The sequence below is a fragment of the Chenopodium album genome, chromosome 3, assembly GCF_948465745.1.
Source record: "Chenopodium album chromosome 3, dcCheAlbu1.1, whole genome shotgun sequence".
In the NCBI taxonomy this organism is placed as follows: Eukaryota; Viridiplantae; Streptophyta; class Magnoliopsida; order Caryophyllales; family Amaranthaceae; genus Chenopodium; species Chenopodium album.
Genome location: NC_137836.1, coordinates 70786776 through 70809707, shown reverse-complemented (window position 1 = coordinate 70809707; position 22932 = coordinate 70786776). Strand labels below are relative to the sequence as shown.

Sequence of the window (22932 nt, the reverse complement as noted above, 5' to 3'; positions counted from 1 at the left end):
CATCAGTTTTGGTTTTCAGTTTTCTGTTTTTTTTTAAAACCAAAAACCAAAAAAAGAAACAAGAAAAAGGTGTTTCCATTTTTTTGTTGTCAGTTTTCAAAATTATCATAATTTTAATAAGTTTGTATAATTTTTTGTTCATTATGGGACACATATCATGTACTTTTAGAAAACAAAAAACCAAAAAACAGAAAACCACAACAATGCCAAACGAACCCTAATAAATTAGTTTTTGTATCATAATATTTTTTGGGTAAAGGAAATAGTTCAAAGCGTAAAACATACATTTATAATATATACTAATCGGTTAAAATAATATACTTCATAATCTAGCAAATCGTATAAAGATTAAATATTTATTTTATAATTCAATAAACAACCCGGGCATCGCACGGGGCATAAAACTAGTCTATTAAAAGACGTTTCTAAAAATGTCGATGTGTCACGTAGCCATTACGCCACATCACCCAAACAACCAACAATAATCCATATAAAAGCATGAGAATAAGGAGATTCGAAGATTACTTGACCATCTAAGTCAATAATCAATTGCGTATGTTAATAATATGTAAAAATATGTAAATGCAAAACCACAAGGTTCAATTTTGAAAATTAAAAAAATAATAATAATTAAAAAATAAAGGACAACTCAATTTCAATGACAATTTCAGTTTTGAAAAGCCTTTAACAAAATTTATTGATTACACATCTACAACACTAGCAACCTAGGGCAACGCCTGGGCTACTCATTAGTTGATTGCTACATGTTGATCTTTTATCAACTAATAATAGGAAAAATAAGTTCACAAGTGACAAGTGCTAATAAATAAACTAAAAAAAAAAAAAATAGTGACAAGTTTAGGTCTAAAAGATTTAGCCAAAGACCTTTTTTTTTTTTTTTTCTTTCTTTCTTTTTTGGAAGAAGGGTTAATAAGACTTTGTATCCAAGTTTAATACACGACTAACCACATTCCAATAAAATAAGTAAATTCTAATACATTTAGTTAAGTAAACATTAGGCGAATACAACACACATCAAGCATTAAAACTTTTCTTGAGACAGTAGAAATGTTTTCAAGCTAAGTAAGCATGTTTGTTTGCTTATATGGCACAATTCATACTTTAAGGTTTAAAAAAAAAAACCTTGTTACAGCTGCAATCTACTCCTTAAACGTGCTACAAAGTACTTTCCACTAGAGCTGGAAATCTCTGACATATAATGAAAACACGATCGAAACCAACACGATACAAACGCAAAATTATTGAGAGATAACACAAAATCAATATAATACGATCCAAAACCAACTCGAATATGACCCATTTTTACATATTGATCAAATTATGCATTTATTTTACGTTTTCACCTGTTGATAGTAATACATCAAGTCTTGAACCCGAGACCGAATGGATGGAAGGAGCTAGGGAAGATTTATCTACCTCAAGTTTTCAACATATCTTGCTTTCCATGCCAAGGCCCAAGGGCTATATCCATTGAATGGAATTATTTGACCAATAATAGTCTCATAGGAGTCAAATTTTATTGAGATATTCACACTTGCATTGCTTCACCAACTCCGCTTCACCTACTCTTGCAGTCTTGCTTCTCCACCGTCTTTTACCTGTTTTTAATGCAAAAGCACAACTTTCAGCCTTTTGCTCATAATGTTTACATGCTTCATTTGTTTGTTTAATGTCAAGCTTTAAGTTTAACTTTTGCATTATTATTCACAAATCAAATTTGACCAACTTATATGCTTGTAATTATAATTCAAATATAGTAAAATTAAAATATTTTTCAATTACTCAATATGTATGTTATTGATATATAATTAGGGCATGTTCTCATTGACTGAACTCAGCTGAAACGTATGAGAACAGACCCTTAGTTTCAAAACTTCAACTTTTCACATAAATGTTATTGATGTACCATATACTACCTCCGTTTCTTATTATGTGCATCAAAGGGGTATTTTTTGTGAGACATAAAATATTCCTTTGTTGCACATAATAAGAAACAGAGGTAGTATAATTTAAGATATTAATACTTATGTACAGTGGCGGAATCGGGAAGGAAGCTCTAACCACTTGAGCTATCTCTCACTCTCATGTAATTATGCATTGTGATATTATAGTACATAGAGAATCCTTATAGTCTAAAATTAAAGTAGTTTTTTTATTTTTTATTTTTTTTGTGATTAATACTATTACTCCCTCCGTTTTTAAATACTTGTTCCATTTCTATTTCTTGCACTATTCATTTGTCATACTTTGACTAATGTTTGTAATTTATACATAAGAAAAAATATAGTCTTGTGGGTACTTGTTGGAATCATCTCAATTAATAGATTATTAATTTTCAATTGTTAGAATTTATACTTATTGATAACTAAATATTTTAGTGATCAAAAATTAGTATCGACATGCGTTTCCAAGAGAAATGGAGCAAGTATTTAAAAACGAAGGGAGTATTTCATTACAATTTTAAGTCTAGAGTTTTCAATTATTTTGTACTTAATATAAGTTCATGTGATTTAACTTGTTGTATTTAATTTATTACTCCGTATTTTATTTTACAATTTCACACATTTATTATGTGTTAATACTTTTAATAGTCAATTAAATAATCAGATAAAAAATAAACGAATACGTATTTAATTATTTATGTATGCTATTTGCCTCAATTATTCAGCTCTACCAAAAGGTTAACAAATAAAGCACTTAAAATAATGAGGCGGCTTCTTTAATTTGTCCTTACCAATAACTTACTTTATTTTAGTTACACTTTCCACACCCCCAACCCTATAAATACCCAATCTATTTTTCATTCTTTACATATCGAATTCATTCTCTTCTTCACTACCAAATCTTCCAACTAAACTAAGCCTTTTATTCTTCTAATTAATTATCCTTAGCTCTCTTAAATTTATCAGTCCTTAGTAATCATGGGTGTCTTCACATACACATTGGCTGATATAACCAGCCCAGTCGCCGCGTCCCGGTTGTTCCAAGCTCTAGCCATTGACAACCATAACTTTGTCCCTAAGGCTTTGCCTCACTTGGCTAAGTCCGTTGTGTTTGTTGAAGGCGACTCCACCACTGTTGGATGTATCAAGCAGATCAATTTCCCCGATGGTTAGTTTATTTTCTTACTACTCCGTATTAATTTAACGTTACGACCCAATTTTCTTGTGTGTGTAACATGCTAACATCTGCTAAAATAACACATTTACTTACACCTGTTTTTTCGTAAATAATTTAACTTTTTACAAGGCTGATTTTTACTTATCTTTGTACAACTTTAATTTGATCATTATTTTTTTTACAAGGTTGACTTTTACTTTTCTAAATGTACAACTTTGATCATTAATATAATATTAGTATTATGTTGATCATTTTTGCAGAGGCTCCATTCAAATATGTGAAAAATAGAGTGGACGAGATTGATTCCGGTAACTTCTACCTCAAGTACACTTGCATTGAAGGAGATGTGTTCCCCGACACCGTGGAGTACGTTGTGTACGAAGATAAGTATGATGTATCCGAAGCCGGAACCCGGTGCAAGATGGTGGGACACTACCACATGAAGGGAGACAATGTGATGAAGGATGAGGATGTTGAGAAGGCCAAAGAAGGAATCCAAAAGATGTTTAAGGCTGTTGAAGAGCACCTCATTGCCAACCCTCAAGTTTATGCTTGAAATATGATCCAAAGTTTTTATGAGTGATTTAAGTCATCTAACCACAAAAAATTGGAGCTATGGAGTATGTAATGTGTGATGTTTTTAATTTAATTTTTCTTTGTTCCTTATTTGTGTGGTTTGGGAGAAATAATAAACTGTGAGAAAAGTATGTAATTGTTGGGATTTGAATTGTGAAGTAAGAGATGTTAAGTTTCACTTACTAGTGAAAAGTATTTTTGTGACTAAACAAGCTATAAAGAAGTAAATGTTGTTCTTAATTATGATTATAAATAAAACCCCTACAATGCATGATTTGTTTGTAATTTTAACAATAAATAATAGGGAAATTCTCTTTGGTAACACTATAGTTTTAAGTTTTCTCAGTGGTAAATTGCAAAAAAACTTATTATCTTTGGTTAACTCGAATTTCTTATATTAAGCTAACGGTAACATTAATGACTAATTTTAACTAAATATTTGACTATAGTTAATTTTTTTTTTTTTTGACATTTAAATGATTTAAAAAATAATTTTAAAACTAATTTATTTATTTTTAAAAAAAATTCACCTCCCTCCCCGACCAGCATCCACCACGCCGGCGCCCACTCCCTTGCCCCAACCCACGTCGACGCCTAGCCACCTCTCTCGCCGGCGCAGCATCGGTGTCTCCAACCCCGAAAATCACCTCCCTTCCCCACGAAAATCCAGCCCTCCTTCCCCGACTAGCATCCACCACGCCGCACCTTTCCCCCTTCCCCGAAACCCACCTCCCTTCCCCACGAAAATCCCAGAAACCACCCCCGAAAATCTGAAATTCCTTAGCCGCCCAATACCCCACCATCAAAATCCCTAATTGGCTTCAAAATCCCCCACCTTCGAAACCAAACGGTTTTTAGAACCATGGCCTTCAACCTGAAGCGACGCCGCTCATTTTCGCCATTGAAATTGATTGATTTCATCCTTATTTGCGCCGCTAATTTTCGCCGGTGGTTTGGGTCGTGGGTTTGGGTTCGATCTGGCGCAGGAAAGGGAGGTTGCGTGAAAGGAGGAGATAGATTGAGGGGATGGTTGTAATGTAGTTGCGGTGGGAGGAGGATCGTGGGTGGTGGTGTGAGGTTTTGGGTTGGTGGTGGTTGAGGAAAGGGAGGGGGATAGGGTCGCCGACTAGGAGGGGATGTGCGCCGGCAAGGGGAGAGGGGGGTTGGGATGCCGACGGTGGTTGCTGGTTGTGGCAATAAATGGCTGGTGGTGGAAGGGGAGATTGTTTTTTTTTTTTTAATATATTTCTAAATTTAATTAATTGTTAGAAAATTAATTAAATTAACCATGGTTAAGGAAAATTGGTTAAAATAGTTATTCTCTTTGGTATCAAAAATTCAAGTTTACCAATGATAATAAGTTTTTTTGCAATTTACCACTGAGAAAACTTAAAAGTACAGTGTTACCAAAGAGAATTTCCCTAAATAATATTCATAAAAAAAAGGGCTTTCAAATTTTATTTTCCCTCAAATCGAGCTTAATTTGGAACCTTAAGCATCAAAATGATCCCTAACACCTTTAACTAAACCTTTTTTTTTTTTTTTTATTAGCACAAAATTGAGAGGAATAAAAAAAAATTAATTGGTGTGAAATGGGTCCGCTAACAATAGGATAACAACACGGTCACTATTGATACATAATTGAAAGTTTAAGGTTACGGTGTGTAACTTTCAAAAGTAAAAAGTCAACACTAGAGGATTATACATGACTTAAGTATGATTTTATCATCATATATATCCTATATAAGTGAAAAGGGGTTTTTGGTCATAACTTTCACTTTCACTTTCTCGAATTATCACTCTTAACTTTTTTTCTTAAAAAAATACAAATTCTTATATGTGTCTGGTCACACGGTGTGATCATCCATCATAAGGGTTACTGTATGAGTGTTATATAGAGGTTATTTGTTCAATGAGGGTTACTTCGCCAATGTATCGGGTTATACAGGAGTTACTCGGTCAGTATTACAAGGGTTACTTGGTTAGTGTTATAGGGGTTATTTTGTTCTTTTACAAGTGACCATATGTTGTGTCAGCCTCACACAAGACAACCCGGCCACACTATATCATGGCCAAGGTTACTTATTCAGAGGTACTTATTATAAGGTTTCGTGTTCATGAATTACCCGGTCAGGGATTACTCTCACACAAAAAACACGCTAAATAAATAAGCCCTAAATAAATAAACACAAAAACGCGCTACTAACTAAATTCGACTGACTAAATAACCCCTAAATAAGTAATTTAGAGAAAGAACCGTTAAATTATGCAGTATGAATTAAAAAAAAAAAAAAAAAAAAAAAAAAAAAAAAAAAAAAAAAAACTGCCAATGGCATCACCAATAGCTTTTTTTGCTCCATCTTCAACAGCTTCTTCAACTGAACTAGGTATTGATCCTCTCCTTCTTAAACCCATCAAAATGGTTGTTCGACACTCCAACTTTGAGCTCAAGCTCGCCTATCAAACCCTAATTCATCTCATGAAACGTCAGCACTCTCAGGTATTTCTCTGTTTCCGGTTCAATTTGATGTTTAATTGCCATAACTTTGATTATAATTATTGATTTTTTGAACTAAGGGTTTTTGTAAATTTTCTGAAATAGCAGATTAGGTTTCTTGCGTTTTTGATAATTGATGAGTTATTTATGCGTTTGAAGCTTGTTAGAACCCTAAATACTGAGAATTTGGATCAATTGTTAAGTTATTCGGTTGGATTTAGAAGAAATCAATCCTTCTATTGCATCAGTTTAAGTTTATCTGAAATTTTAGAAAAATTGAATTCGTCATTTGGATTTCATTGTAAACAGCTTGGTTAAGATAAGATTATTGAAGAACACACTTATTTATCAATTCAATTCCCTATTTTACAAGCAAATGCTGCTCGAATTGAGCGAGAAAAGAGAGATATGTAGGTGAGAACGTGCAAATGATCTTGAAGAACAAGCTCGAGACGTTGAGGCTTCCATCAGGTATACAACCTTTTTCTCTATCTTTAATGGAGATTATTGCAATTTTGATTATTATTTTTATTTAGGCAATTTATTTGAGCTGAGAAATTAATTAGTAATTACTTCTTTTCTGTCAATTTGTTGTTTTCTTGTATTTTCCTGCATTTTCATAATCTATGAAAGGAAAATGCTGACCTATGGGGTAAATTAATCACTTTAATGATGACTATAGTTTACCTCCGGTGACTGCTGGAGTACCTAATTTGCGACAACTCAAATTTCAGTACCTAAATTGCAACTTTTGGTGAACTCCAAGAAAATTTGTGGGTGTAAGAGGAGAGATAATTTTGCACAATTGATAGTCAAATACGGAGTAAGAGAGAGATAATATTGGAAGTGTTTTAAATTTGAGTCGTGTTTCCAAAAAATTCTAATTATTGGAGTTGAAATGGCTATGATGAACTTCATTAAATGGATGTAATGCTCTATGACTTCCATGGTTAATAAAATATTGTTTCAATGCATTGGGCTCTGGTTGTACCTTGTTGTACGATAATGATTGCTCCCTCTCATATTCCATTAAAAAAATCTATATATAACTAATTTTGTAAGAATAAATTTGGTTTCCTGAATTATTAGCTTCATTGTCTTTCAGACAATTATAATACTGTATTAGATTTGTTTATGTGATTTGATAAGATTGGAATAACATTAATTTTTTATTATCCATTTGGTGATCGCTGTCGTGGTAGTTGACAAGGATTCACATGTATCAGTATTAGTGATACACAATCATGATTAAGGTGGTGTTAACAGAGACTTGTTCATAGAGTTGCATATTTAATAAAAATGCAAGTATTTCTATATTCATTGTGGCAGCCAGAAATGCATCAATAAACTAATTGAATGATTAAATGTTGACTTTGTATGTATATTAACAGTTAACTTCACCATAACATGGCACCAAACCTTAGTTCAGTTGATCAATCTTAATTTTTGTGTCTCTCTTCTTTGTTTCTTAGACACAAAAATGGTAGAAGCAATCATCTTGACTATTGCAAAACTCATTCTAGGAAAGATCGCTTCTGCCCCCGGTGATCTTGTCTATACCTACATTGCTGAAGAGATCAAAGGTGCAAAGTCAGTTAAGAAAGATCTCAAGATCATAGCCGACCAATTGGAGGCCATTTGCGCTGTTCTTGAAGATGCAGAGGAGGAGCAGCTTACTAATAATGCTTACAAAATTTGGCTTAGAGATCTTAAGAGCATTGTTTATGATATTGATGACCTTTTGGATGAAGTGGCCTTTGATGTTATGCAACGTCGTGTTAATCAAGGCCAACTTGGACGTCAGTTCAGGTACTATATTTCCTTTTCAAATCCTGTCATTTCAACCTTTGGTTTGAGTCACAAAATAAGCAACCTCCGTAAAAAGCTAGAAAATATAGTGGCTAAGAAAAATGATTTTGAGTTAACCAAGCGTCCAGTCAAAACCTCTAAGGATGAGCCTAAAGAACCTTTAGGCGGATGTGCGTTTGTGTATGAGCCCGCTATTAAGGGAAGAAATGAGGCTAAGCAAGATATTATTAACATATTCAATGGTGTCAATAATGTTAGTAAACTCTCAGTGCTTCCTATAGTCGGGATGGGTGGGATCGGAAAAACAGCATTAGCTAGATTAGTGATTAATGATATTGAACACTTTGATCTTAAACTGTGGGCATGTGTATCTAACAAGTTTGATGTTTGTAAGATTATAGAGGACATTGTAAAAGATGGTAGTGATGACAATATAGGGAACCTTAATTCAAACACATTGTTGAAAAAGCTCCGTAATTTATTGAACGGGAAAAGATACTTACTTGTGTTGGATGATGTTTGGGTAGATAACATAAACTTGTGGAATGAACTTATGAACATACTTAAAATTGGCAAAGCTGGTAGTGCAATTTTGATCACTACAAGAATGGCTGAAGTTGCCTCAGTTACTCGAACTATGGAACCTTATAACTTGGACAAGCTTCCATTTCCTGTTTGTTGGTCCATCTTTAAGCAATTAGCATTCATCGAAGGTGACGAAGCAAAGTATGACAGCCTTTATGAGATTGGGAGATCTATAGTTGAGAAATGTTGTGGCATCCCTCTTGTTGTGAAGACTTTGGGGAGTTTGTTGAGGTTAAATAGGGACAAGCAAGAATGGCAACGAATTAGTAATATGGATAGCTTTACCGAGTTGAATCATCAATATGATAAGGTGATGCAACTCTTAAAATTAAGCTATGACTCACTTCCATCTCACTTGAAACCATGTTTTGCTCACATGTCATTATATGTGAAGGATTTGCATCTTTCTGCGGGGTATATACCATATATGTGGAGCGCACTTGGTCTATTGCCACAAAGCAATAGAAACAAAGATATTGAAGTTTGGGGGAACGAGTATCTTAAAAAACTAGCATCAATGTCTCTTCTACAAGAGCCGAGTTTTCGGTCAAATGGATGGCTTGAAGGGTGTAAAATGCATGATCTCTTGCATGATCTTGCTCTGAACGTTATGGGGGAAGAACTAGCAGTCGTAACTCAAGATGAAGTCATGGTTTCAGAATTTACTAGGCATATAGTTTGGGGATATGAGAGTTCTAATAGTTTAGAGGATGTTGAATTTCCTAAAGAGCTTCTGAAGGCCAAGAGTGCACGAACATTCCGACTTGGTTTTAAAATAAATTATATAAGCCAATCGTTTCTTCAAAAAATTCTGTCCACTTTTAGTTGTTTACGCATCCTGGAACTTGAAGGTAGTTCGTTTGAAGAACTACCAAGCTTGATCGGGAACTTGAAACATTTGAGATATCTCGACTTGTCAGGGAATTCTATCATTCAATCTCTTCCAGAAGAAATATGTGACTTGTTAAATCTAGAAGCATTATATCTAGATGGATGTGAGCTATTAAAAGAGCTTCCAAGGGATATTCACCGGCTACAGAATTTAAGAAGTTTTACAGTGACAACATGCCAGAAGAGTTGGACTAGCACCAAATTGAATCAATTGAGTTGTCTTCGTTACATTTGGTTTGGTTCGTGTAAGAGATTAGAATCCTTATGGAACAACAACATTTTTGTAACAGGCCTCACTTCGCTGCAGACCTTGATCGTTGAGGACTGTCCGAAATTGAAAAGTCTTTCAAACAGCATGAAGTTCATTGGTCTGCAAACTTTAGAACTAGATAATTGTAGAGAGCTAGATTTGGAGGAAGGAGGTGGCTTGCAAGGCCTTCAAAGCCTTCGGACATTAAGCATAACAGGAATACCAAAGTTAGCAAGTCTGCCGAATTGTATTCAGTCTGCTACGGCCTCCCTTCAAAATCTTTATATAATTAATTGTGTTAGTTTGGTGGAACTTCCAAATTGGTTACAACATTTTTCCTCTCTTCAGAAATTGAGAATCAAAGACTGTCAAAATCTCTTGGCCGTGCCCAAGGGATTTCAGCATCTTAGATCACTGCAAGAACTCTGGATAATGAATTGCCCGCACCTATTACAAAGATTTGCTATACCAAGTGGAAAAGATTATTATCTGATACGACATGTTCCCAAAATCTGGCTTAATAATGTTCCTTACACTATACGAAGTAAATAATTGAGCAGGTATTCATTTCTATTCTCACTAATGGTTTTGTTGTATATCTCATTTATCTCTTGCAGTCTTTTTGCTGCGTTAATGATTATTTGATCTTCCCATAAATGTTCAGTACTTGTCATCAAAAAAAAAAAAAAAAAAAGCTCAGTACTTGAAAACATCAGTTGGAATAAAATCTGTGTTAAAAAATCTAGTAATATAATTCTGTGCTTTTGACATAAATAATTTTAATATTAACATTTAATGATAAGGTGGTTGTAATTTTCTTCCAAAACATTACAAACTGTCTTTTTGTGCAGATTCTGTACTTGTGTGGTGTTCCTGAAGTCCATCAAACTATTATGCATACCATAATTGTCAAATTCCTAGCTTCTGATGATCGAATGTGAGTGTATTAGTTTGCTATGAGCTTTGAAGAGTTCCATCCTGCTCCGGTGGGAGAGCTTTACCAAGATTCAAGACTCCCTGTTGCCCATCTCAACAAGGTGAGTCATTTTGGGACTTTTTAAAGCCAATCAAGCTTGGCGAAGATGATGGAGAACTCATTTTGTGACTTTGATGCCCAGTTTGAGCCTCACTTTTTATTTCTACTTGTTGGGTTGACTAATTAGACGAATTAATTGTATGAGATATCATTCTGTAAGTTCTATTTCCTTCCAAATTCAGAAATATAGTCAAGTCATTCACAATTATATAGGCATGTATGACTTTAATAATTTCATCCTTAATAAAGTACTTCGTATAATAATGATTGCTTTGGTAAAGAAAGATTATTGCAGAAATGAGAAATCTAAGCATTGTGTTACCTCTCACAATCCCAACTAGGCATATTTTTGAATCCAAGTTGGGTGTCTTTTGGAATTTCTTTTTAAGGTATAATGGTTTGTGTAGGGAATAAATTTCAAGCGTTAAACCCCATGCTTGAACCCTACTGTGATCATACACTAAAGTACGGTGGCGTCCAAAAGGGAAGAAGATAGAGCAAAAAAGTCGTCAACAAGTTTTAGGAACTTGTAAACCGTTCACAGGGTGAATGTTACACCCCTTAACGATCCAAGAGATCGTCAACTCCATAAGGTCTAGAACCAAATAAGGGTTCGGGGATGAAGGTACAAATCCAACCTAAAAGAGATTGAACCTGCCCTAATAATAGGCCTCTACTTTATTCTGATCGTATTCATGTGCGCTTTTCAACTAACATGCAATCAATAGGATTAACCTTAAACCTGTTTATCTATGTTGGTTGAATATTAATGTAGACTATTATTGGCGATCACTTGAAATTGTAATCAAATTAACCCTAAACAAGATTATTAATTATCTTATTAAGCGTGATTACAAGTACCAAATTCCCTTTAAACATGCATAAAAGGTGTGATTAAGCAATAACAATAAAAATCAAGCAACATAATAAATTAATCATCATAAATAATAATCATAACAATAATAATAATCATCATTATAAAATTATAATCATAATCAAAACAATAATAATCATAAATAAAATAATCATCATCAAAATAATAATAATAATAATAATAATATTCATAATCATCATAAATTATAACAATTAAAATCATAATCATATTCATGTTAATATTAAAGCATAATAATAATAGCAAGATCCTAGGCATGATACTAACAACATTAATAACAAACCCTAGCATGTCACTAAGTAATAAAAATCAAATCATTAACCCTAACATGATACTAACAATCATAAATATTAGGAAGAACATAGGAAGCATCATAACAATCATATTTAATATTAAAGTTACCCTAGACATGATACTAGGAATATCATAATAACAATATAAACATGATTTCTACATCATAATATCAATTAAAAACCATTAAAATACTTACTTTGATGCCTCGTACCTCTTTCTAATAACAAAATACACACGTTAGTAACTTCAAGGGAAATAATAAAACAAAACAATTAAATTAAATAATTGAAAGAGAGATTTGGGACCAAACCCTCAGAAATTAAACCTTTCACGTCTAGGGCGAAGACAACTTCGAACTTGGCTAGGTGTTTCTAGATCTTGTGAATGCGGAATTTTGTATGTAAAAGCAAGGTTTAGAAAGAGAGAAAGAGAAAAAGAGAGAGAGATGAATTGATTAAGGAAATCTTGATGAGAATTAGCGAATGAAAACTGATTGTAGGTGAATCAAAACGGAGTTTTTACGTCGTTATTTATAGAGAAAATCAGCCAAAAAGATAAATTAACAGAACAGAGTCCTGGCGCAACTGAAACAGAGCTGGCGCCAACCCTGGCTAACTGGCGCCAGTTGGCGCCAGGCGCCAACACTAGCGCCAGGCGCCAATGGCTGGCACCAGGCGCCAGGCCTAGCTCCAGGCGCCAATGCCTGGAGTCAGGCGCCAGGTCTGTTTTTGACGCGTTTTCGAAAATCAGATAAGTTTTGCCGTACAGGAGGATAAAATCGTATCTTTTCCTCGAAAATGCTTTTTGATTTTAATTAAACTCTGAAAAGTCAACAAAAGTCAATTTATCAATGCTAATTGAATTAGGAATGAAAAGAACCTTCTAGAAGAATCTAGAAGACTAAAACCATTCCTAATTGCATTAGGAATGATAAATCGTATTAGGCCCTCCTCTAGATCATTGGGCCGTATATAAGTCTCAAAACGAGCCCAGTTTGGTAAATTGGCCATAATTTCCTCAATATTCATCGGAATTGGGCTTATAATATATCGTTGGAAAGGTCTTAGGTCTTGTCAAGCCACATCCAACTACACTACTATTGGACCCATATCATGGACCAACCAAACTGGATTGACTATTTTCTTAAAATAAGTTTTCAAAAACAGAGAGAAGAGAAAAGAAATTAAAACTATCCGCAACACTAAACTTTCCACACTTTCGCTTCATTCGATTATGATTCGACGTGAAAGGTACTCATCACCGGGTTTGGTTTTGGGGAGACACAAATGGGTGTCTACAGTTTGGAATGTCAAGTAGCTAATAAGGCTAAATATAAATTAGAGCACTACTCTCCAAATATCAACATTTTCTTACTTTATTGTTCAACTTGTCAAACCTGAACCCATATTGTGTCGTCACATGCATTATAGCATTTTAAAGTATAAGATGTCTCAAAATTTGATGATTTGGTCTCACTTGTATCCACCTTTGGCTTGCTCAACCGTCACAAGCCCCAAACACCTTGCTCGTTCGTGGCCTTTCGAGCCACGAGCATCCTTTTAAAATCATATGCATCGATGTTAGTGTTATTACATGCTCACAAGCCCATTAATTTCCATGCCAATTAAGTAGTTAAGTACCCTTAAGATCTAGACGAGACATGATGGTAAATAAAGATTAGGGGAGTGGTAGATTTATCTATAATCTATGTCAAGTTCTCATCAGTTAGTAGTTGAGTAAAATTATTTGACCATTCTAGTCTCATTGGAGTCAAATTGTATTGAGATATTCACACTTGTTCACCAACTCTGCTTCACCTACTCTTGCACTCTTGCCTTTCATCACCGTCTTTTTACCTGTTTTTAATGCAAAAGTATAACCTTGTGCCTTTCTCCTAAAATGATTTTACAAAATAAAATATAAAAAAAAAAAAAAAAAAAAAAAAAAAAAAAAAAAAAAAAAAAAAAAAAAACTACTTCATTCTTTTCATTAAAAAGTTAATATACATCACCCTTTAATTAACTTTTGCATTTTAAAAATACTTTGTATAGTCCTTTATACACATTGTGTATGCTTAGATTTCTAGTAGTCAATTAAAAGATCAAATAATATTAAATGAGTGATTTTATAAAGAACTCTATTCTCTTCACATTTTTCAGCAAGGGCTGCTCCGAAAGTTAATTACAAAAAAGGACTTGGAATGAGCTGAGGCATCTTCTTTGTCCTTACCAAGTTTGCTTTTGCTCAACAGCCAACCCTTATAAATACCCAATCAAATCCTCATTATTTGCATATCCAATTATCTCATTACCAACTAATTAGCAAATCTTCTTACTATACTAATCTCTTCTTTCTTTTTAATATCTTGTCTTAACTTAATTTGTTACTTATAATCATGGGTGTTTTAACATGCACATTGGCTGACATCACTAGCCCAGTCGCGGCCTCCCGGTTGTTCCAAGCTCTAGCCCTTGACAACCATAACTTTGTTCCTAAGGCTTTGCCTCAGTTCGCTAAATCTGTTGTGTTTGTTGAAGGTGACTCCACCACTGTTGGATGCGTCAAGCAGATCAATTTCCCTGATGGTTAGTTTTCACTTTTCTTACAACTATGTACGGCCCTGTTCACTTCACCTTATTTTTGCTGAACTGAACTTATTTTTATTGAAATGAAATTATTTTTACTAATATTACTACGTAGTATATAAGGTGAAGTGAACAGGGCCAACAAATTGTTATCTATATTCCCTCCGTTTTTATAGTTGTACTATAAGTCCAAATGTTTTTATTTATAAGTCAAAATTATGAAGTCCTAAACAACATTCTTAGGCTATATAGAACCGTGATCTTGCATGGACTTATACAACATACGTCTTTTTTTGTCATTCATTTTACCGCGTTAGTTTGACTTTTGTGTTTATCGATGCACAACTTTAATCATTAATATTTAATATGTTGAATGTTTTTGCAGAGGCTCCATTCAAATATGTGAAAAACAGAGTGGACGAGATTGATGCCAACAACTTCTACCTGAAGTACACTTGCATTGAAGGAGATGCGTTTCCTGATACAGTGGAGTACGCTGTGTATGAAGACAAGTACGAGGTGTCCGAAGCCGGAACCCGGTGCAAGATGGTAGCACACTACCACATGAAGGGAGACAGTGTGATGAAGGAAGAAGATCTTGAAAAGGTCAAAGAAGGAATTCAGAAGATGTTCAAGGCTGTTGAAGAGCACCTCATTGCCAACCCTCAAGTTTATGCTTGAACTACTTTGTACAACTTCATTAATTGTAATGAGTGACAAAAAAAATAAGATTATGTAATGTGTGTGGAAATTTGCTTTTTTTTTTGGGGTGGTTTAATTTGAGATGTGAATTGTGAACTTGTAAGAGATGTTAAATTTCATCATGTGAGTACCTTTTTTTTTTTGTGTGACTAATTAATAAAATAGAAGCTAAGAAGGGTTTTGAATGGTTTATATATGTCCAATTTCAAGGTGTTTGTTATCATTATTGTTCGTTTCAAAAGAAAATGCAACACTTTTTTAAATGAAAGAGTTTGCTAATTTTACTTGGCTATTTTTATTTCCCTTCCTAATCTCGGACAATATGTATCATGCAAATCTACTTTACAGTGAGTGCAAAATGAATATTTATCATAGTATCTCCGGAAGATCTTGTGTGAAACCGGTCTACAATAATATTATTGTGAATCCAAGGCTTATACGTACGCAACTGACATTATATATATTGAACATAGTGACCTCTAATTTTAACATAGTAATTTTAATTAAAACTTGTGTGACTTATAGTAGTATTATGAAATCTGAAGTACAATGTTACATTGAACATGGTGACCTGCCTATATTATTTATATAGACCTATACATAAAAAAATACATAAAAAATAAATAAATAAAACCTATAGCCTTTATAACACCAAAATTATGACTTTTATTTCAACATAATAACCTCTATTTTAATATAGTGACTTTATTTTATTAATAAAACAAGCATAATGTCTGTAAATGTAAGTGATCCACAATAATTAGTGTGAACCCGATTCATTTAAGAATTTGTACGTACGATATCACAACCACTGATGGAATAGAGGACTTAAATCATTTATGGAGTCAAGTGTGCTCCATCTTTGTAGAGAAGAAATACAGGGAGGCGATTAGCCATAAGAATTAAGAAATGTAACCATGATTGGGGACAATGGCAATACTTCTCCATCCCCATGCCTAAAGATAGAATCAAATTCCCCTATTTTTCTCAATCTGGGATACCTCACGGCAAATCCTATCTTCGAGAAGTTAATTACAGTATAATGAATGGGTTGGGGAATACATACGACACTAATTATATACCTGTTTCAATTTAGTTGTCACACTTTCGTTTTCATATGTCTGTCTCAATTTTATTTATAACACTTTAATTTTATGACATACCCGATAATATTTATATTTTCAATGTTTTCACTACCAAAAACTATGGCCTCATTGTTACATACGTGGTGTGGTGTTTGTTTCTGTTTTCAATTTAAAGGATTATTCACTGTTACCGACTTACTGATCACATTGATAAACCAACAATAAATTATCATGCATAAAAATGTATGTGCAATGGTTGGTGGAATGATTGAATTTGAGTATTACTTACAATTGTTTTTTATTAGCATATGCTTGTAACAACCAATGCACCTTGTGAGCTGAAAAAAAATAATTTGATACGTATAATATGGTAAAATATGGCATGTTGAGCCTATAATATGGTAAAATATATACGCTGGAAGTCTAGTCATATTTTCACCATTGTACTTATACAAGTATACAACCATATAAATTCTTGAGATGATAATGATTGCTTGCTTTGCAAGAAAATATATATAGATTATTGAAAGTTGTTCGTTATGTGTAATTTGGACCATCTTGGGTATTAATTGATTGTTAGTTTAAGAAAAGAGCTATTTTTTTAACGATCTTGCTAACGAGCGCTCCGGGGCGTTAGTTAAGGATAAATTATATTGGTTGAAATGGTATTAAGTTAGGAATTCATGACAAAATCACGCGTCGTTCGGTGTAATTAATGTTAATTTTAGTCTAATATTTGCACTTTAATTCTCTTATCTAACGCCCCGGGGGCGCTCATTAGCTTTTGCCTTTTTCTAATTCCCCCTCTTTAAGCTGGGTAAGGTTATGGGTGAGCGTAGCAGGGTACCCTGTAAAAATCTCATAATCCAGAATCGAAACCTGTTGCAACAGGTTCCTAAAAATGGTAACCGGAATCGGAACCTGTTCAACAGGTTCCTAAATTGAGAATCGGAACAGGAACTTGCAGGTTCCGGTTCCTCAATAGGGTACCCTGTCTTTCAAAGTAAGCTTAATAATTACTTGATAAATTTTAACAAAGAAAAAAATGGATGTTTACAGTAAAAGCTTACAACTTTAATACAGTACAACAAATATAACAAACTAACACTCATTGTCTAGAATATTTGATACAATATTATAAATACTTGTACTAATACCATTAATTAAACCTTTTAAGAGTAAGATGAAAAATGAATAAGAGAGGTATGTGATGGCTTTTATACAATTTTGATGTAAGGCATTATATTTGGGTTTAAATGATAGATTCTGATTTTGTGTATCCTATAGGGAACTTGTACTAACAGGATACCCTACATGTTCCGGGTCCAAAAATTTATTACCCGGAACCGGAACCTGTTGCAACAGGTTTCCAATTTTATTACCCGGAACCGGAACCCGATCTACAGGTTCCGAATTTGGAACCTGCGGTTCCGAACAGGTTCCGATTCCACGTCAGGGTACCCTGAATTTTTGCTCACCCCTAGGTAAGGTTATGTGACGGACTAAATAAAAATCATGTCATTAAAAACTTTATTATATAAGGACATACTTTAAACCCATCATTAATAAATTGTCGTTATTTGATCTATATTTAGTAGTGAGTTCTTAATCAATCTTATTCGGATAATATGATCAATGTACATTGTATGATCTGATCATATTCTCCTTTGCGTCAAATTGTATTGAGACATTCACACTCGCTTCGTTCAATTCACCAACTCTCCTTGTTTCACCAACTCTTGCCACACCAGCCAGGCCGCCTCCACCGTCTTATACCGACTTGTCTTTAATAATGCAAAAGCATACACTTAAGCTTTTTGCCCGGCCTAGAAACTATTGCTTTCTTCTTTGTAGAAATTAAAAATTAGACTATACTTTTTAAGTCCTTATTAATAAATTCGTGTCAAAAAATTGTGCTTTTTAATTAACAATTTCTATGATTAACATTAGTTATTAAAAAAAAAAAGAGTACGTAGTATTATTAGTTAATGGATGTATTATTTGATGATAAGATTATTAGATGTTAATTATATGATAGACAATATCTCTCATGTTAATTATATGATAGATAATATCTCTCCTCTATCATCTCTAAGAAAAACTTTAGGCTCCATTGTTGATTTTTGTAGGGCTTTCATTGGTTTTTACTGATAGAAAGCCTCAAACTTTGTTTCTTTAGATTTTTTTTTTCACAAATTTTTATTATTATTTTTTTTAAATACCACAACTCTTCTCTCTCCTCTTTTCTTATCTTCTTCTCCAAGCTAAACCACACATCACTAACAACCATATTTCTACTCCACCCATTTTCTCTCTCCTCTTTTCTTAGCTTCATCTACAAACCAAACCACACATTACCAACAACCATATCTCTATTCCACCCATTTTCTCTCTCCTCTTTGCCAAATTGCTGCAATTAAAGCCCAAAATTGTAGAAATTGGGTGTCAAATTGCTGTGAAAAATTGTGATTAATTATCCTTAAGATCATCAACAACATTTGAAGTAGTGAAATCGATGAGAACCAAAGAAATGTGAGCTCGTTTTCTTCGTGGAATCTTAAAACGAATATTCTACGTCAAATTGTAGGGTGTTACTATTTTGGTCAGGGGTACTTGTAGGGTGTTGCTGGTTTGGTCAGGGGTTACATGTAAGGTGTTACTGGTTTAGTGAGGGTGTTACTGGTTTGGTCAGGGCTTACTTGTAGGGTGTTACTGGTTTTGATGAGGGGTTACTTGTAAAGTGTTACTGGTTTTGGTCAAGGGTTACTTGTAGGGTGTTACTAGTTTGGTTAGGGGTTACTTGTAGGGTGTTACTGATTTGGTTAGGGGTTACTTGTAGGGTGTTACTAGTTTTGCTCAAGGGTTACTTGTAGGGTGTTACTGGTTTGGTATTGGGCTTACAAGCAACCCTTGAATAAGTGACAAGTAACCCTTGAATAAGTAATTCATACAAGTAATCTTTGAAGTAACTCATATAAGTAACTCATACAAGTAACCCTTGAAAAAAAAAAAATACAAGTAACCCCTGAAAAAAAAAATACAAGTAACTCTTGAAAAAAAAAATACAAGTAACCCCTGAATAAGTAATCCATACAAGTAACCCCTGAAAAAAAATACAAGTAACCCCTGGAAAAAAAATACAAGTAACCCCTAAATAAATAATCCATACAAGTAACCCCTAAAAAAAATACAAGTAACCTCTGAATAAGTAATCCATACAAGTAACCCCTGAAAAAAAAATACAAGTAACCTCTGAAAAAAAAAATACAAGTAACCTTGACAAAACCAGTAACCCCGTTATACGAGCGATCAATAACCCTGTTATGCGTGCGTAATCCGTTATTTTTACTGATGGGCCACACGGTGTGTCCTGGTGCACCAAAAAGCTCTGTTTTTTTTTTAATAATAATGATTTCTATATCGAAAGAAAGGGTTTTTATCTCTTTCAAAATATCAGATAAGGTTTTCGATCTCCTTCGAAAGATATGGTTTTTCTGGAATTTTTTTGCTTAAAATCTGGGATAATAGATCAAATGTCATAGTTTTTATGAACGAAATTTGTATTTCAATCAGATTACATATTTGTTAAATTCGATAATCGTAGTAGATGTCGGAAGACTTTTATTAATAAATTAATTATTAATATAAAGTAAGAATAATCAATTGAGTGATTGGATAATATCAAATAGACATTACAAATTAAATATGCATGATATCTTACATAAATCACTAATATATTAAGAAGAAGGAAAAAAAATTAATGATATATATAAAGCTCTTGAGCAACTCCAATGGGAAGCTAATTTGACAATTAGCTTGCCATGCCACATAAGCTTTTAAGCTAATTATCATTTTAGCTAATTTTTGCTCCAATGGCTAACTATTAGCTTAGTATAGTTGTTGGATAGAAAATACATTATCATTTTAGCTAATTTTTGCTCCAATGGCTAACTATTAGCTTAGTATAGTTGTTGGATAGAAAATACATGGAAAGAGCTAAATTGGTGCAATTGGCATTTTATTTTAGCAAGTTTAATTCCAAAGCTAATTAGCTTGGTCAAGCTAATTGAGTTTTGTAGCTCGAATGGTTAAGCTAGTAGCTAAGGAATTATTGAAATTACAAGCAAGTCCCTAACTACAACCATTGGAGTTGCTTTAAGAGCTACAAACTTCGTATAAAAAGTGAGCTAAGTGTAAGAATATTTAATAAGTAAACAAAACCTCAATATATTTAATTTTTAAATTAATACCATTTCAAAGATATACTTTTTCTGTAATTACTTATTTGAGGATTGTATATATCATTAATTATTATATCATTATACATAATTCCATAGAATAAAAGCAAATTCACCAAACACTAATTAAAAAAAAAAACATGGAAAGAGGCCGGCGGCTTCATTGTCCTTGACTCATTGCCAAGTTGCTACCTTTCTAGTCCCTCTAAGCTCTAACATTATAAATAACAATACATTTACTCGTTATTTGCACATCCAATTCTCTCATCATCTCATTCACTAGCCACTCTTACTAGTAATCTAAATTCTTCCGTCTTAGCTCTTCACTTATAATAATCATGGGTGTTATCACATGCACATTGGCCGACATCACCAGCCCAGTCGCCGCGTCCCGATTGTTCCAAGCTCTTGCCATTGACAACCACAACTTCATTCCTAATACCTTTCCTCAGTTCGCTAAATCTGTCGAGTTTGTTGAAGGTGACTCCACCACTGTTGGATGCATCAAGAAGATCAATTTCCCTGATGGTTAGTTTTTTAACGACTTAATATCATGCAATTTTTTTTTGCGTTTGTATCATCAACTAAAAAAGTCATACAACGTTTACAAATGAAATATAAATTAACAATAATTTTATGTATTTGTTAATTAAGATTTTATTTAATTTGTAGATGTCCTATGACTTTTTTTTAATGAACTGTTTTTTTTAATAAAAAAAAACCTTCCTATATATATTTTCAAATAATGCTTTATTTAGAGCAAGTTTAGCCACAAGTCTTAAGACTTGATGTAATATCATTTTTTGTGGTCCCCATTGAAAATGATGTCATCAAATTCTTGTTAAGAATCACTAAGACTTACACAAATTTATCACTTTCCCTAAGACTTAAATATTCAACATATTATATGTGTAAAAAAAAAGGGGGGGGGGATAATAAAAATAAAAGTAAGGTGGGTGAAGTGGGTCTCAATCTCAAGTCTTAAGTTGGGTCTTGAAATTTCAAGACTCAACTAAAGACTTGCTTGAGATTTTTGAAGAAAAATGGAAAAAGTCTTAAGTATAAATCTTAAGACTCAAAATGATGATGTCACCCCAAGTCTTAAGACTTAGGGCTAAATTTGTTCTTAGGTTTCTAGCATAACTTTGATCATTAATATTGTACGGGGATAATAAAAATAAAAGTAAGGTAGGTGAAGTGGGTCTCAATCTCAAGTCTTAAGTTGGGTCTTGAAATTTCAAGACTTAACTAAAGACTTGCTTGAGATTTTTGAAGAAAAATGGAAAAAGTCTTAAGTATAAATCTTAAGACTCAAAATGATGATGTCACCCCAAGTCTTAAGACTTAGGGCTAAATTTGCTCTTAGGTTTCTAGCATAACTTTGATCATTAATATTGTACGTATTTGCTTGTCAAAAAAAAATATAAAAAAATATATATATATATTCTACGTATTATTTTTGCAGAGGCTCCATTTAAATATGTGAAGAATAGAGTGGACGAGATTGATTCCGGTAACTTCTACCTCAAGTACACTTGCATTGAAGGAGATGTGTTCCCCGATACCGTGGAGTACGCTGTGTACGAAGACAAGTACGACGTATCCGAAGCCGGAACCCGGTGCAAGATGGTGGCACACTACCACATGAAGGGAGAGAATGTGATGAAGGATGAGGATGTTGAGAAGGCCAAAGAAGGAATTCAAAAGATATTTAAGGCTGTTGAAGAGCATCTTGTTGCCAATCCTCAAGTTTATGCTTGAACTTCACCATAATCCAATTCTAATGAGTGGATGAATCTTTACTAATTTATGTTTTCAATTAGGTCGTTTTCTATTGTGAAGAAAAATAATGTCGTTTATAATGAGATTATGTAGTGTGTGTGATGATGTCTTTTGCTTTTTCGTTGATAATTTGAGAAAAAAATAATAAGGTTTGATTTGAGAAAGTGTTGGGTGAGATATGAATTTATTAGGCGATGTTGTAACTTGTAACTGTCAATTGATTTTTTTTTTTTTTTGTGTTCTACCCGGTTCACCCTTTTAGACTAATTCGAATTCGGGGATCAGTTTTGGGTGGTTAGGTTCCAGTCCCCTCCCAATTGTTGTTGCGGGGGATCGAACACAGGTCCTCCCTACCAAGTGTAGTCCCAATCACCACTACACCAACACCCAATTGGTTACTGTCAATTGACTATATAAACCTAGAGCATTTTGAATTTTTTATTGGTTTATACTTTACTACATTTTATGGTCATTTTGGTGGTCATCATGTTTTGACTTTTGCTACTGTTCATATAAACCTCTTTAATTTTACTGTGTGATTTATTACTACCTCCGTTCAGGTTATGTGC

The 22932-nt window shown here is 33.5% G+C and overlaps 4 protein-coding genes across 6 annotated transcripts; all 4 read left to right on the top strand.

Moving 5' to 3' along the window:
- The first annotated feature begins 2822 nt into the window (after positions 1-2822).
- Positions 2823-3988, top strand: LOC145615707 (pathogenesis-related protein STH-21-like). The gene is made up of 2 exons (XM_081670765.1): positions 2823-3132; positions 3402-3988. The coding sequence occupies exons 1-2, from the start codon at positions 2943-2945 to the stop codon at positions 3695-3697; spliced, it is 486 nt and encodes a 161-aa protein (XP_081526891.1). The 5' UTR covers positions 2823-2942; the 3' UTR covers positions 3698-3988.
- A 2051-nt stretch (positions 3989-6039) lies between these two features.
- Positions 6040-11028, top strand: LOC145615686 (putative disease resistance protein RGA3). 3 transcript variants are annotated; one of them, XM_081670756.1, is made up of 4 exons: positions 6040-6217; positions 6524-6685; positions 7687-8918; positions 9003-11028. In XM_081670756.1, exons 2-4 carry the CDS (start codon positions 6643-6645, stop codon positions 10299-10301), a joined length of 2574 nt encoding a protein of 857 aa, XP_081526882.1. In that variant the 5' UTR covers positions 6040-6217; positions 6524-6642; the 3' UTR covers positions 10302-11028. The 3 variants fall into 3 exon arrangements, with proteins under 3 accessions (XP_081526882.1, XP_081526872.1, XP_081526877.1); XM_081670746.1 differs by having other exon boundaries at positions 7687-10309; positions 10601-11028; XM_081670751.1 differs by having other exon boundaries at positions 6588-6685; positions 7687-11028.
- Positions 11029-14253: 3225 nt separating this feature from the next.
- LOC145615676 (pathogenesis-related protein STH-21-like) lies at positions 14254-15450 on the top strand. The gene is made up of 2 exons (XM_081670738.1): positions 14254-14556; positions 14942-15450. Exons 1-2 carry the CDS (start codon positions 14367-14369, stop codon positions 15235-15237), a joined length of 486 nt encoding a protein of 161 aa, XP_081526864.1. The 5' UTR covers positions 14254-14366; the 3' UTR covers positions 15238-15450.
- Positions 15451-20896: 5446 nt separating this feature from the next.
- LOC145615667 (pathogenesis-related protein STH-21-like) lies at positions 20897-22568 on the top strand. Its single transcript, XM_081670730.1, has 2 exons — positions 20897-21109; positions 22047-22568. The coding sequence occupies exons 1-2, from the start codon at positions 20920-20922 to the stop codon at positions 22340-22342; spliced, it is 486 nt and encodes a 161-aa protein (XP_081526856.1). The 5' UTR covers positions 20897-20919; the 3' UTR covers positions 22343-22568.
- The last annotated feature ends 364 nt before the right edge of the window (positions 22569-22932 follow it).

Coding starts and splice junctions, on each gene's coding strand:
- LOC145615707 (XM_081670765.1), top strand. CDS start 2,943: ATGGGTGTCTTCACATACACATTGGCTGATATAACCAGCCCAGTCGCC. Junction 3,133..3,401: donor GCAGATCAATTTCCCCGATG/GTTAGTTTATTT, acceptor TCATTTTTGCAG/AGGCTCCATTCAAATATGTG.
- LOC145615686 (XM_081670751.1), top strand. CDS start 6,643: ATGATCTTGAAGAACAAGCTCGAGACGTTGAGGCTTCCATCAG. Junction 6,686..7,686: donor GACGTTGAGGCTTCCATCAG/GTATACAACCTT, acceptor TTTGTTTCTTAG/ACACAAAAATGGTAGAAGCA.
- LOC145615676 (XM_081670738.1), top strand. CDS start 14,367: ATGGGTGTTTTAACATGCACATTGGCTGACATCACTAGCCCAGTCGCG. Junction 14,557..14,941: donor GCAGATCAATTTCCCTGATG/GTTAGTTTTCAC, acceptor ATGTTTTTGCAG/AGGCTCCATTCAAATATGTG.
- LOC145615667 (XM_081670730.1), top strand. CDS start 20,920: ATGGGTGTTATCACATGCACATTGGCCGACATCACCAGCCCAGTCGCC. Junction 21,110..22,046: donor GAAGATCAATTTCCCTGATG/GTTAGTTTTTTA, acceptor TTATTTTTGCAG/AGGCTCCATTTAAATATGTG.